The sequence below is a fragment of the Gorilla gorilla genome, chromosome 6, assembly GCF_029281585.2.
Source record: "Gorilla gorilla gorilla isolate KB3781 chromosome 6, NHGRI_mGorGor1-v2.1_pri, whole genome shotgun sequence".
NCBI classification, from domain to species: Eukaryota; Metazoa; Chordata; class Mammalia; order Primates; family Hominidae; genus Gorilla; species Gorilla gorilla.
Window position 1 is genome coordinate 152,732,906 of NC_073230.2, and position 14,546 is coordinate 152,747,451.

General features: G+C 43.4%; 1 protein-coding gene across 1 annotated transcript; it reads right to left on the reverse strand.

The window, feature by feature from the left end:
- Nucleotides 1-3,170: 3,170 nt before the first annotated feature.
- On the reverse strand, nt 3,171-4,314 carry LOC101129687 (olfactory receptor 10AC1). The gene has a single exon (XM_004046403.4). The coding sequence runs from the start codon at nt 4,212-4,214 to the stop codon at nt 3,237-3,239; it is 978 nt and encodes a 325-aa protein (XP_004046451.1). The 5' UTR covers nt 4,215-4,314; the 3' UTR covers nt 3,171-3,236.
- Nucleotides 4,315-14,546: the final 10,232 nt, after the last annotated feature.

Consider the following 14,546-nt stretch of genomic DNA (forward strand, 5'->3'; position numbering starts at 1 on the left):
CTTTGCACATGCACCGCTGAGGTTTGTACAGGTGAATTCAGTACTTTCTGGGTTGGAGTAGGCATCTTAAAAGCCATCTTTGGCTCCAGTCATACTATTCTAGAAATCACAGTATCATTTTGGCACTGTTGATTACTCCATCCTTGAAATTCCCTTTCTTGGTTTCCATGACACCACAATATGTTTGATTTTCTTCTACTTCTCTGATTGCTCTTTTAAAAAAACTCCGTTGGGTATTCCCCTTCCTCTGCCTATCCTGTATTTTTATTTGAAAAGCATTTATTGAATAACTGACACATACATGTATGTAAGGAAGATATTCAATGAAAAACATAGGTTTATCCCACCTCTATTCCCCAGTGTCCAAACTTTTACTTGGGCAGAAATATGTGTGTCTTTATCTGCGTGTATACATGCACACGTAGAGAACACATAGGAAATATACAGACACATACATGCACATACAATTGTGTATATATACATGTGTATATATATGTGTGTGTATATATATGTATATATATATGTGTGTGTATGTGTGTGTGTGTGTGTGTGTATATATATTTGTTTGAGATGGAGTTTCGCTCTTGTTGCCCAGGCTGGAGTGCAATGGTGCAATCTCTGCTCACCACAACCTCCACCTCCCGGGTTCAAGCGATTATCGTGCCTCAGCCTCCCAAGTAGCTAGGATTACAGGCATGTGTCACCACACCTGACTAATTTTGTATTTTTAGTAGAGACGGGGTTTCTCCATGTTGGTGAGGCTGGTCTTGAACTCCCGACCTCAGGTGATTGGCCTGCCGTGGCCTCCCAAAGTGCTGGGATTACAGGCATGAGCCACTGAGCCCAGCTACAATTAAATATTTTTGCTCATAAATGCTAGCATACCATAAACCTTGATTTATTTACTCATTCATTCAACAATTTTTTAAGACTCTATTCCATGCCAGACACTGATAAGAACTGGGAATACCATGGTGAGTGAAGCAGATGGCCTTTCACAGAGTTTATGTTGGAAGGAATGGGCAATTAGCAGTAGAAATGCAAGTAAGATGATTTCCAGTAATGACAGATGATTAGACATTAAAGCATGATAATGTGAGAGGGGGTGGAGAGGCAACATTACATGGGGTGTTCAACGAAGGCCTCTTTGAGGAGTCAATATTTGAGTTGAGACAGCATCTGAATGACAAAAAGCCAGGTTGGGAAGATCTATGGGAAGAGCATTCCAGGAGTGGAAATATCAAGGGAAAATGTGAGATGTGCCAGAAGACAAGAGTAGAATGAGGGATGACTCCTTAATACACATAATCACATGCTTTGCTTTTTTCATTTAACAACTTTTATGAGACCTGGTTCCACACCTGCCATAGATAAAACTGTTTCATTCTTCTCAGCAGCTGCATAGAATTCCATCACAGGGATAAACCAAAATGCATTTAATTGGTCACATATTGATTGATATTTAAGAAATTACTAGATGTTTGATAATCCAAGTAACGTTGACATGAATATTTTTGAACATTCATATTTTCCCACAAAGCAAATAAATTTATAGAGTCAAACCCTGGAAGTAAATTGAAACAAATAATACATGCCATTTATTTTAATTAATATCATCCACTTTCCCTGTATAGAAATTGTATAAATTTATACTCTCATTAATAACATGCAAGAGAGCCTATTTCACCTTCCTGCTCTGTGTTAGTCATCTTTCAGTGTTGTTAATTTGAAAACTTTATAATTTTATTTTGCTTTCTCTTATGAATGAGATTGAAACCTTTCCGCTGTGTAAGGGTTATTTACACTTCCTTTTCTATAAACAGTCTATTCATAACTTTGCCCATTTTTTGGAGTTATCTTTTTCTTATTAATTGTTAAGAGCTCTTTATGTATTAATGAAATGAGCCTCTTTCATTCATTACATGTGAATTTCCAAGTTTCTCTTTTCTCTTTTTGGTTTGCTTAAAGCGGCGTCCCATGGAGAAAGCTTTGGGTTATTTTTTACATAATAAATTTCATGTTTTGTGTTATGCTTAGAAAGTCAGTTCATTTTTTTTAATGTTAGTGCTCCTCAGGGTCTTATCTTGAAGCTGCTCTTCTAACTGCACTTAACTCATTCTGGGAGATCTCAGCCATGCAAATCTCAGATATGCTGGTGACTTCTACCAGCTCTGCCAGTTTTTAACATGCTGGTGACTTCTACCAGCCATGCCAATCTCTAACATGCTGGTGAATTCTATCAGCCATGCCAGTCTCTAACATGGGCATTTCTCTACCCAGATTCTCCTGACGCACATCACATAGACTGCTGACTGTGCTACCCCTTGTCAACATAATCAACAGTGAACTCATCAACTCCACCTTGTCCTTCCCTCACACTGATTGCTTTCCTTGTGCTCTCCATCTCAGTGAGCCCAATATATCATCTTTTCCAGGACAGAAAGCTATCTGTCATCCCTTACAAGGCTTGCAAGACCTGGTTTCTATTTGTTCCTCTAGCACAACCTCTTAATATTTGCAACACACACAGCATCTCTCCCACCCACCTCATCACTACCAATAATTTGCATAGGTGCTAGGAATACAGTGGCATCTTGATCACTGTTGAATTCTTAACTGTCTAGTTCTTGGCATGAAATTCAATCAACATGTATTTATTGCAAATATGGATGGATAAATAAATTCTGGAATTTTCCTAGTATAACTTACATTTGTACTTAAGTTTTGTGCCAATTTGTGCTCTTTGACATACTCGCATATGTTAGTGTAACATTGTTTAGAAACAGTTATGTCAAGTGAATTTATTTGCTCATTAATTTTTACAAGACAGTGTGGATTATTATTCTTCCTCTTAATGTCTCTTTACTTTATCAATGACAGTAAGGTTTCCTTCAAGCTACTGGGGGATTAAAATACTTTGTGTAATGCTACACTTTTTTTTTGGAGGGGGGGAAGTTTCACTCTTGTTGCCCAGGCTGGAGTGTGCAGTGGCACAATCTCGGCTCACTGCAACCTCTGTCTCCTGGGTTCAAGCGATTCTCGTGCCTCAGCCTCCCGAGTAGCTGTGATCCCAGCTATTCAAGGGAAGAGTGGAGGATGGGGCAACCGCTGGGAGGCTTTCTCTTTCCTGGATGCAGTCCTTGAGTCCCCTTGTTGGCTTTCCCCATGCAGACCCCTCATGATGGGGAAAACTCTACGGAGCGGAGCGGCCCCCTCTGCCTGGTACGGGCCTGCCATCAGAGCTCGCGCAGATCCCCGCCTGGAGCTTGGCCTGGCCGCCGGCGCCCCAGCACCCTGCTCAGGGCGGCGGTGATCTCGCGGTTGCGCAGGCTGTAGATGAGTGGGTACAGCAGCGGCGTGACGTTGGTGTAGACCAGCGCCAGGGTGCGGTCCAGGCGCGGGGAGTAGCTGGCCCTGGGCCGCACGTACATGAAGGTGGCGCAGCCGTAGTGCAGGAAGGTGACTGCCAGGTGCAAGGCGCAGGTGGAGGCGGCCTTGCCCCGGCCTTTGGGGCAGCGCAGGCGGCGCAGGGCGGCGGCGATGGCGCCATAGGAGGCCAGGATGAGCACCGAGGGCAGCAGCAGCAGCACCAGGCAGGCGCCCAGCAGAGGCAGCTCGTCGGCGTAGCTCCGCGTGCAGGCCAGGTGCAGCAGCGCTGTGATGTCGCAGAAGAAGTGCAGCAGCAGGCGGGAGCCGCAGAAAGGCAGGTGGAAGATGGCCACCGTGAGCCCCACGGACACCGCCAGTCCCCCGAGGCAGCAGGCCAGAGCCAGTCGCGCGCACAGCCCGGGGGTCACCACGGCCGCGTAGCGCAACGGGTGGCAGATGGCCACGTAGCGGTCATAGGCCATGGCGGCCAGCAGGAAGCACTCTGCCCCGCCCAGAGCCACAAACATCTGCATCTGAAAGGCGCAGCTCAGGAAGGAGATAGGGCTGCCCCTGCGGTGGCCCGGCGTGCTCAGGTCGACCAGGGAGCGGGGCACCACCACCAGCGTGTAGCACAGCTCGATGGCTGACAGCTGGCACAGGAAGAGCAGCATGGGCTGCCGGCTTGGCATCGAGGCCACGGCCACCAGGATGAGCAGGTTCCCGCCCAGGGTGGCCAGGTGCACCCCCAGCAGCAAAAGGAAGAGCACGGGTCTCAGGTGCGGGAATTCGGAGAAGCCTTGAAGGAGAAAGCCACAGGGCACGGTGGCATTGCTGGGACTGTCCATGCACGAGCCCGCCCACAGGCACCTGTAGGAGAGAGACACAGGAGGGCAGAGCTTGTCGGGTACGCATGCTCTGGCCCTGCGCGTGGAGGAGGAGTCGGGTGGAAGGTAGAGGCTGGACCAGGTGGCTGCAGAGAGGTCGCAACAGTTCATGGGTCCATTCCCAGCCCACCATCCCCAGTCCTCCTCACAGGGAAGTCTTACTGACTTGTTCAGAAAAAGAGTGCAGTTTTTGCTGCCTCCTGGACAAGAATTCCTATAGCTGCCTTCTCAACGTGCTCTTTCAAAAGAAGCCTGGATTTTAGCTCATGTGCCTCTATAGTCCAGTTATTATTTTGTGGGTCCTATAGGGCTGTGAGTATTGTGTCTGCTGCAGTCTTGAGACCACCATGGCAGGAAATGTCTTTAGTTCCTGCTTCTGTCTTCTCCTGCCTGCCCTGTTCTGTCATTTCTAAGTTGCCTTCTGTGATGTATCACAGAATCACAAAAACACAATGCAGGTGAGGGCCTTAGGGATCATCTCATGTAACTTCCTAATTTTAAGGAGGAAAATAAAGTTCAGGTTGGGGGGAAAGGGGATTGTTGAAGGACATATTGCTCACAGGAAGTTAGGAACGGAATCTGCATTCTGAGGCTGAATCCAAAACCTTCTATGACCCAGGTCCTGAAAAAAGGTCACTCAGGTCAAGACAATCCACATATGTTTAGTTTTAAGTAGACACCGAGATCTGTGCCAGGCTCTGGGGCAGGCACTAAAGCAGCAGAACATGCTTTGTGGGAGGGCTTCCCTGGGTGCATCAGGAACAATATGTCCCTAACATTTTTATTAATGCTTTGTCAGCGTGAGAAAAGGTGACGTGTATTTGTTCTAACTTGACTTTTAGTTAGCAGTACATTCCAAATTTGCCATCAGAACACAGTTTCGTTCTAAGCATTATACGGTGACTCATTTGCAAGTAGCATTTGGAAAACAGTGACAGTGTGCAGGTCAGCTGCATTTCTCATAATCCTTTGGGATGGAAGAACCAGGAGGTGGAAAGAGATTTGAGGCCATGCAAGCTGGAGGAGGAGGTTTAATTTTTCCAATCGATATTAATGAGCTCTCTCTTTTATTAATTTTTAATTTTAAATGTAAGCTCAACTATTTGCTCTTAAAATCACTGTTAATCAATGTTGGAAGTGGAATTTCTTCATAGTTGTTATATCCTAGAGTAAAAGAGCAATAAAGCTGGGTCAAAGGGCAACAGGAAAATCAGATGAAAGAACTGGAAGGAATGCAAAGAGTTGGGCTTTTGCTAATTTTTTTTTTTTTTCTTTTTTGAGACAAGGTCTCAGACTGCTGCCCAGTCTGGAGTGCAATGGCACCATGATGGCTCACTGCAGCCTTGAACCCCCCGGCTAAAGAAATCCTCCCACTCCAGTCTCCTGAGTAGCTGGGACTACAGGCACACACCACCATGCCCAGCTAACATGATGGGGTTTCACCCTGTTGCCCAGGCTGATCTCAAACTACTGAGCTCAACAATCCATCTGCCTTGGACTCCTAAAATGCTGGGATTACAGGTGTGAGCCACCATGCCCTGCAAAATACTTCTTTTTGAGAGGAGAATTCTAAGGGTTTTTATTTCTCCGTGTCACTCTGTGCTCTTCCTCATCCTATCTGAGGGCAGCACTTTCAAAGGGATGTTTTCAGTCTTCTAATGGAAGAGTAGGGTTGGGTTTTGGGTAGGTCTGAGGGAGGTGGATTCATTTCCCATCTGTTTTAGATCATTCAATTTTCAGTTTTTGGCCACCCTTCATGCTGTTGAGCAAATGTAACAAACCTGTGTTGAGTGCCTCCTCTTCGCCAATTGTTGTTTGCTATGAACATGAGAGAGAGGCCTGGCTTTCTTGGAGGATTCCTGAAGTGCCAGGACAGCTCTCTTCTCTCCGCCTCTGCTCTGTTCTCTACTTCTTCCTCTTCATCTCGTTAGAGAAGCGTGATGAGCACAAGGGAATGCAGAAGAAAAAAAAAAACAGAAATATTCCAGTTCTTCCTCCAGGTTCATACCACACAGAAATGTAAATGACAAGCAAGTCCCATTGATGGCACCAATACCTAGCAGCTCAAGGTACATCATGTTTTAAAAACATTCGTGTGGAAGTTAAAACAAGTTGATCTCAGAAGAAGTAAAAAGCAGAACAGAGGATAGTAGGGGTTGGGAGGTAGGGGGAAGGGGGCTAGGGACAGATCCTTTGTTAAAGGATACAAAATTACAGCTAAATAGAATTTCTTATGTTCTACAGCATTGGAGGATGACTGTGATTAACTATTTTATATAGTTTCAAATAGTTGGAAGGAGGATATTGAATGTTCGCAACACAAATAAATGATACATGCTTGAGATGATGGATATACAATATCATTATACATTATATGTATCAAAACATCACTAAGTTCCCCATAAAAATGTGTAATTATTTGTCAATTACACAATAAAATTTAAAAAAAGGTGCTCTAAAGCAAGTCAAAGGGGCTAATTAAATGGAAAAGAGACTAAGGCATGTTTCTGCTCTTAGAGTTTTTAGGAGGTATTGTCACAAATTCTAGGAATGTATGTTTCAGAGTCTTTTCTCTGGGAGAGGGAGGGAGAACAGATACTTTCAAAGCTTCAGTGATTCAAATCCAACTCTACCCTAGGAGGAGAAGTTACAGAGAGAGAAGAAAACACCACAAGGCCTGCCTAAGCCACCTTCCTCCCCCAGGGAGAAAGCAGATGTTCTTACTCTTCCGAGTGATGAATAACATCAGCTATAACAGCTAACATTTAAGAGACTGCCAGGCAATGCTCACGAGGACTTTGCAAATTTAATTTACTTATTCTTAGTGACAGCGCAATAAGGTAAGTGGACTCTCTCCATACCTATGTTATAGATGAGGAAATTGAGGCCTAAGGAAATGAAACATCATCTAGCTAATTAACAGTATAGCCAGATTTATACCCAAGCAATCTAGCCCCCAATAGTCCATAGTCTTATCCACTATATAGTCGTCCTTATTTATACCTTTTCCAAAACATCCTTCCCTCATGAGACACATCTTACCCTTCTTTTCATATATCCCACCTTCTGCAGAAGAGAAATCACCCACAGTCTCTAGGCATTTCTGTCCTCAGATTTCCCTTTGTTGACATTTTTCTTGAGGACATGTGGATGTGAGCAGCAATGCAGATAATCTAAGATAGCAAATCTAAAAATAATTTCTCCTTAGCTTTGACATTCATTGCTGCTATTGTTATTGTTCCGGCAGATTCACTTTTTTAATTGGGTAAGACTCCATGGAGCACCCACAGAGTCATGGCTGGCTGGTGGCCCAGGACATCTGGATGTGGCTGAGAGCCTTGCTGGGCTGGAGATGCAGATCTGAGATTTGATTTTTTGCTGTATAGAATAATTAAAATTATCTGCAATCATGATGTTTTTAATCGGCCATTTCAAGAGTCAATGGAAGCACCCCTAAAGGGTGGATGTGGGATGGGAGATGTGAGAGCTAGACCAGTCAGCCCCTTTCAGGTTTTGAGGATTCCATAGAATGCTGAACTGGAATGGAGCTTAAAGGTCAAACATTCTAGGCCTTCATGTGAGGTCCAGAGATGTCACTAATCAGACTTGGATCTCACCATGGTCTTTTAGCAGGAGAACTGGACTAGAGCCTGGTTCTCACACCTCTGGCTGAATGGTTCTATTTCTGTAAGAATTGTCTTCCAGAGTAGATCTGAGCTTACTGATCTAGTATTATAGTTTACAAAAGCACCAAACAAGAGCTCACAGCAGAATTTTATCATTGTCCTATAATAGTTTAGGATAAAATTTTATCCTTTCCCTGATCTGGTAAGAAGTTAAACTTAGAAGATTATGAATGTGCCTGGATTTCTTAACCTCATTTAATAACTCTTCATGGGCTTCTGGTCTATGAATTTATATAAATTATTCTGGAACCCATTTTTATCCAGTGATTCCTTTTAGGAATAACACACTATACATTCATTTTTTTTTTTTTAGCCTTAGTCCTTAGTGAAGTAAAAGGAGTCTCCATAGTTTATATTTCTGCTTTGTTGTTTATAGTTTATATTTCTGCTTTGTTGTTTTCTGAATGCTTGATGTGGGGAAGGGGCAAGGTAATAAACTCTTCCAAAGTCTCAGACTCCTCACTGATTCAACAGAGGGTAACAAAAGAGGCTTGATGATGGATGATTCCATAGAAATAACATGTACAAATTTCTGGTACAGACCTGATACATAGTAGGTGCACAAAAACACTGAAAGCATTTGTACTTTTATCCTTTATTACTTGACAGGCTTAGGTCATATTTTCTCTGAGTATTCTCCCTCCCACCATGGAACTCTCCATAAGGGTGCTGTTTCAGGGGATTACCTAGTGCCTTTTCTCTTTCTGAGGTGCAAGAAGTAAAGTGAGTGTATATCTGGGTGTGGGAACCTTATGAGGAGATGAGTAGACATAGATGTAGGGAAGTCTGTCTATCTGTCTGTCTGTCTTCTATCTATCCCCCTATTTCTATCTTTCCAGTTATTTTCCCTCCTGCACTTCCTACTGTCTTTCTGAGACTGTACAAGCTATGGAAGAAGACATCACTAGATTAAAATCCTGGCTTAAACACTTATGTGCCATATTGACTTTGGTTGATGTACTCAATTTCCATGATCCTCAGTCTCTACACCTAAATGGAGATAATGATGCCTAATTCATAGGGTTGCTGTGAGAATCAGGCATATTATAAAGAAAGCCCATTACATAGTACCAGGCATGAAGAAGCTAACAAAAGGTGGTTTTTGATCATTTCATTTGACTACTCTCACTTCTACAATGTCATGTCAGTCTTTGTGCTCCCTCTGCATAGCAGCCGACAACTGCAATTACTGTAATGCCTCCTTTCCCTACATCATACAGGCCTTTTTCTTGGTTTATGACAGATAACTTGAAAATAATTAATTTACATATATTTGCATTATATATGTTAAATTTAAATTTATTTTATAAAAGAAAACTCATTTACTATTCTTTTTTTTTTTTTTTTTGCTGTCATGCAAACTTCCACATTTTTTAGTGTTTTTTTTTTCCTCATCAATTTGGTAATTCCTTTACTGAAAGGAGCTAAATGTCATCTCTGGATTTATCAACTTCACTGTGTTGTCCCTCCCCAGCCTTTTATGATCTCAGCCTCCATCGCTGGGATATGTGTTATTTGCCTGCATGGTGTTTCTGTCTTGTGAGCCAGTTGCTTTTACATGATAAAGCCGCCTACTGAGTCTGTGATGACTAAATTTGGTATGAGATCTTGTCAAGGTCTTTTGAAAGTCTAAATAAAAGAAACCCTCTGTTAGTTTCTTGTTGGCTTCTTTCTCTCTCAAAAGCATTTAACTATTAACAGATTCAATAGGGGAATGTTTTCCTTACACAAACATTCTTGCTTTTCCCTCTTTATGGTGTTTTCTGAAGTGTTTAGTGATCCTGCACGTTATACAAATGAGATATCCTGGGTAGTTGTGGCATCAGCCCTGGAGCCCTTCTTTAACATGATGGTTATATGGGCAGTCTTTTAGTCTGCTAGTTCTGGGTCAATATGCAACCTTTGTTTTTGCCTTTTGACCAACACGTTCCCCTCAAGCTTCCTGACAAGTCATAATTACCAGTCTCGGCAACATGTGCACCTGTGTTTAGATCTCCTGAATACTTGCCACTGTCAGTTCTCTTTTCTGCAGAAGTCTATGATGGGATCAGGGCTTTGAGGAAAGCATCATTTCAGGCTCCCTGGTCTCTTTTATTTTCATCTGGAGAGGAGCTTTGAACCAGGAAAATCTAGGAGTCCTGCTGATATTAGAGCTGACTTTGATGCTTAAAAAAAAAAAAAATCCCTACTTCAATGAGGCAGTACCCGTTTTAACTAATGTCTGTAACTCAGGCTTCTGCCAGAGGACGAGGGATAAGCTTCAAAAATGAGCACTTGAATGTTCCACATCAAAATTATCTGGTGGAGGGACTGTCCCAGTTCTGGTGCTGTGAAGGTCAACTTCATCATACATAGATGCATGATATTGTACTTTCACATTTTGAAAACGACCCTAGGCCTGAGGATTAGTTACTTTATCTACTTGAGAAATATTAGCATTTAATAGGGAAGCTAGTTTGTTTTCAAAATTTGTTTCTAAAAATAACTATCATTTTCCATGAAGTTGGTTTTAGTAGACTTGAACATACTTTAAACTTCTAAACATCATTTTGTGCTACAAAACAGCAAGTGATCTCCCTCGAAAACCCAGCAAGACCCTCCTTCTAAAAGATGTTTTTTTGTTTCTTGCTGGCCATACATGAGAGCTGGAATGAAGTACCAGGGCAAGGGAGCTGCCTGGATGAGGAAACCAAGGCTATCTCAGTACTGCCAAGGTGTTTTCATCATTCATCAAAATGCAAAAGTAAACACTGGTGAGAAAAACGATGTTGATCTCCCAGGCAAGCCACTTTCCAGGAGTGTGGCTGATTATTTTCAAATGCTGCATCGGAAAGTTGCAGGCCCCTTGAAAAATCTGTCACCCCTGAGAGTGATGTGAGTGATTTTGGCTTTGGGGGCTCTTTCCAATGGGATCATTTCCCTGCCATCCAATTGCCTGCCTTAGGGTTTCCAGAATAGATCCCTGTGGTTGCTGAGAAAGAGCAATAAATGCCTAAATGATTCAGGAGGCCCGAGGCTGGGCTCTGAGGGGGGCCCAGTCTCATCAGTGGGGAGTCTCTTCAGTGGCGGACCCTGTTATTGATGTGGTCTGGGGCCTGGGGATTTTGTTCTTTGACCAAGACAAAGGAATAATACATGGAGACTTTCCTTCCTAGGCTTTGTCTGAGGTCAAATATTTATTCTCCCATGGAGCTGAAAAATAATCAAGGATATCATCTTCTTGAATATTCTCTATTCTGCTTCTAAGAATTGAAGAAATAATATTTTCCTCAATTCTATTTTTACAGATTATTCTACAGAAACAACACATCACTGGATGCCTCTCACCATGCAATCCTCTGTGCACTTGAGAAGAAGACAAGACTCTCCTATTTTTAGATGGGAAAGCTGAGGCAAAACGGATGCACTTGGGCAAAATCATTTGATAAAAATGGAAGCTGAACCTCCAAGTCCTGGCATCGGTAGCTGCCTCATGTTCCTCCCGCCTCACTCCACCTCAGTGTACCCGCGACTGGAGGGTGCCACAGGCTGGAGCACACAAAACACTGTGTGCTTCGTGATTCTGATGTGGGGCGCCAGATCCGGTGGAAGGAGGGTGGCTGCGTGGGAACAGATGCTCGTGTCACAAGGAGTTGTCTCTTGTGGGCAAAGCAAGCTGGAAAGTGTTTCGATTTCTTTATTTTCATGCTCTACTCTTGGTGCTTCCTTCTCCTTTGCCCACCAATCCCCCCAATGCCAGGCTTCTCCTTACCTGGGTGCAGAGAGAGGAACAACTTGGAGGTGGGCGGAGAGGGACTCAGTTCATGGTGCTTGGAGGTGGGAGAGCTCCCAGGCAAAATAGAGAGGAGACTGTGGAGATGCCGTGGGCAGGTGTGGAGGAGAGGGAGAGCTTGAACGGTGAAAAACAAGAGATGGAGAGTCTGGGAGAAGGGTGAGCAGCCAGAATGGGGATTTCCACAGTAGCTTCTGATGAGCTATGTCTGGTCAGAACTATAACCTTAGCTTTCTTTATTTCCCTGGAGGGGTGGGGAGATAGGAAGGAGAGGAGTATACTAGTCTCTTCCAAAGGGAGGGCCAGAGCAAAAGCGTCCTGTGATTAATTACTCACCACAAAATCCCTCTTCAAGGCTGGAGACCTATGAAGGGCTTGGCACACAGACAACTCCTCTGCAGCTGTCCAGAGAAAAACAGCTCTTCCCATCTCAAGCCGCCCACTTGCCCAGTGTGCTGTCTGTCCCACTGGTCACACACTTTCCCTAGAGTGCTTCTTGCTTCTCTCACAGCAATTCCCACCTCCGCATGCTGGACCAGGTGGCCCCCTCTAGATCCCATGGTGAAGCATCAGGTGCCCACAGGTCTAAGATGTCTTCATTTGTTCAATGGCTAGAGCAGGCAGCTGGCTGTCTAGATGCATGAATGAATTCCCTAACTCTCACATGTCTGCAGGAAACTGCTGTAGGAAGCCTGCACCAGTGGATTGCCATTCGGGCAGATCCTCTCAACTTTGAGAGCTTAAGGCTTGCTTTTGAGTATGTGATTATGATCCTGCCTGTGTGTATGTATGTCAGAATCATAGAACTCTAGAGGTCATGTTTTAATTAATTTATTCATTCATTGATTCATTAACAAATGCTTATTGAGTACCTACTATGTGTCAGGCTGTGATCTGGATACTGAGGCACAGATCAGTGAGCAAAACAGACCAAAAGCTCTGTCTTCATGAAGCTTATATTCTAGAGAGAAGAGATATACTATCATCAAATTAAGTCAGTTATGTAGCATATTAGAAAGTGATAAGTCCAGTGGGGTAAAATAAAGAGGGTGATGGGGAATGTGAGGGGCGGCATGCAATTTGAAATAGAATGCTTGAGGAAGGCTTTCATGGGAAAGTGATATTTGGTGCAAAACGTGAAGGTGGTAAAGAGGTGAATTATCTGGCTATGTCGGGGATGGACATTACAGGCAGAAGAATTAGCTAGTTGGGGCTCTGAGCAGGGAGCAGGTCTGGCATGTTCCCATCCCAGCAAGGAGGCCAGTGTGGCTCTGGTGGAGTAAGCAAGGGTGGAATTGCAGCAGGTGAGTCCAGAAGAGTGATAATGGACAGCTAGTTGGGGGTGCCTTCCAGGTGATTGTGGGAACTAGGCTTTATTCTGACTGCGATGGGTAGCCACTTGGGGCTTTCAGGACAGGATGGTAAAAAAAAGGATCATGCTGCCTGCTGTGTTGGGAACAGACTGTATGGGACCAGGTGAAAGCAAAGCAGTCAGCCTCAAATAATTCGGGTGAGGGAAAATGTGACTTGAATAAGATTCACTGTAGAAGTGGTGAGATATAAGTGGATTCTGGATATAATAAAAATATATTCTGGATATAATAAAAATATATAGGATTTTCTGATGGATTAGCTAAGGAGTGTAAAGAAATAGAGGAGTCAGAGTGACTTTTTTTTTCCTTGAGCAACAGGAAGTGGAGAGGTATCATTACCTGAAAGGAGGAAAGCCTCAGGTAGAGAAAGTTTTAGAGGAGGTAAGATCAGAGGTTTAGTGAAAGACATGCTAAGTTTGAGATGTCTATTAGATACCCAAGTGGATCTGTCTAATGGGTATTTAGACAGATCCACTTGGATATCTGTCTCAATGGACATGTGATCTACATGTAGTTCACAGGATAAGTCCAGTTTAGAGTACCAATTTGAAGTCATCAAATGTAGGTGGCATTTAAAGTGGTAAAACTGGACTGAGCACAGTGGCTCATGCCTGTAACCCTTGCATTTTGGGAGGCTGAGGTGGGTGGATAACTTGAGGTCAGGAGTTCGAGACCAGCCTGGCCAACATGGTGAAACCCTATCTCTACTAAAAATACAAAAAATTAGCCAGGCATGGTGGCGCATGCCTGTAATCTGAGCCTCTCAGGAGGCTGAGGCAGGAGAATTGCTTGAATCCAGGAGGCGGAGGTTGCAGTGAGCCAAGATCGTGCGACTGCACTCCAGCCTGGGTGACAGAGTGAGACTCCATCTCAAAAAAAAATAAAAATAAAATAAATAAAACAAAAATAAAACATAAAGTGATAAAACTGGAGATCACTATGAGAATGAGGATAGCTAGAGAAAAGAAGGGGTCCAGAAGGTTATCCTTGCTGTGCTCCAAGGTGCTTGAGTTTGGAAACATGAGACAAAACCAGAAACAGAGACCCTGGGAGAGTCTGTGGTCTCCATTTTTCCGCTGAGCAAACCACAGGCTTGTGTTCTGCCTATCTCCCACTTCGCACATGTACAGCATTGTAGAATATTTACATGGAAAAGGATTCTATGATATAGTAGAGTGACTTCCCCTGTTGATAACAAACAATTATGTCAGTCCCTACACAACTCTTATGCTAAAGGTAATGGGGAGGGTTGAATGGTACTCATTTGGGCAGCTTTTTTTTGGCTATGTATACTTTCAGAAAGAATTTACCTCACCTAGATCACATGACTAAAATATAGAAATATTAATACCCACTGTGTCTAATTGGCAGATTGTTTTGAGATTTTAAATGAGATCTATTCATGAAAACATTCTCTTAATCTTAAAGCACCACACCAATATCACCTATTATATTGTAGAGC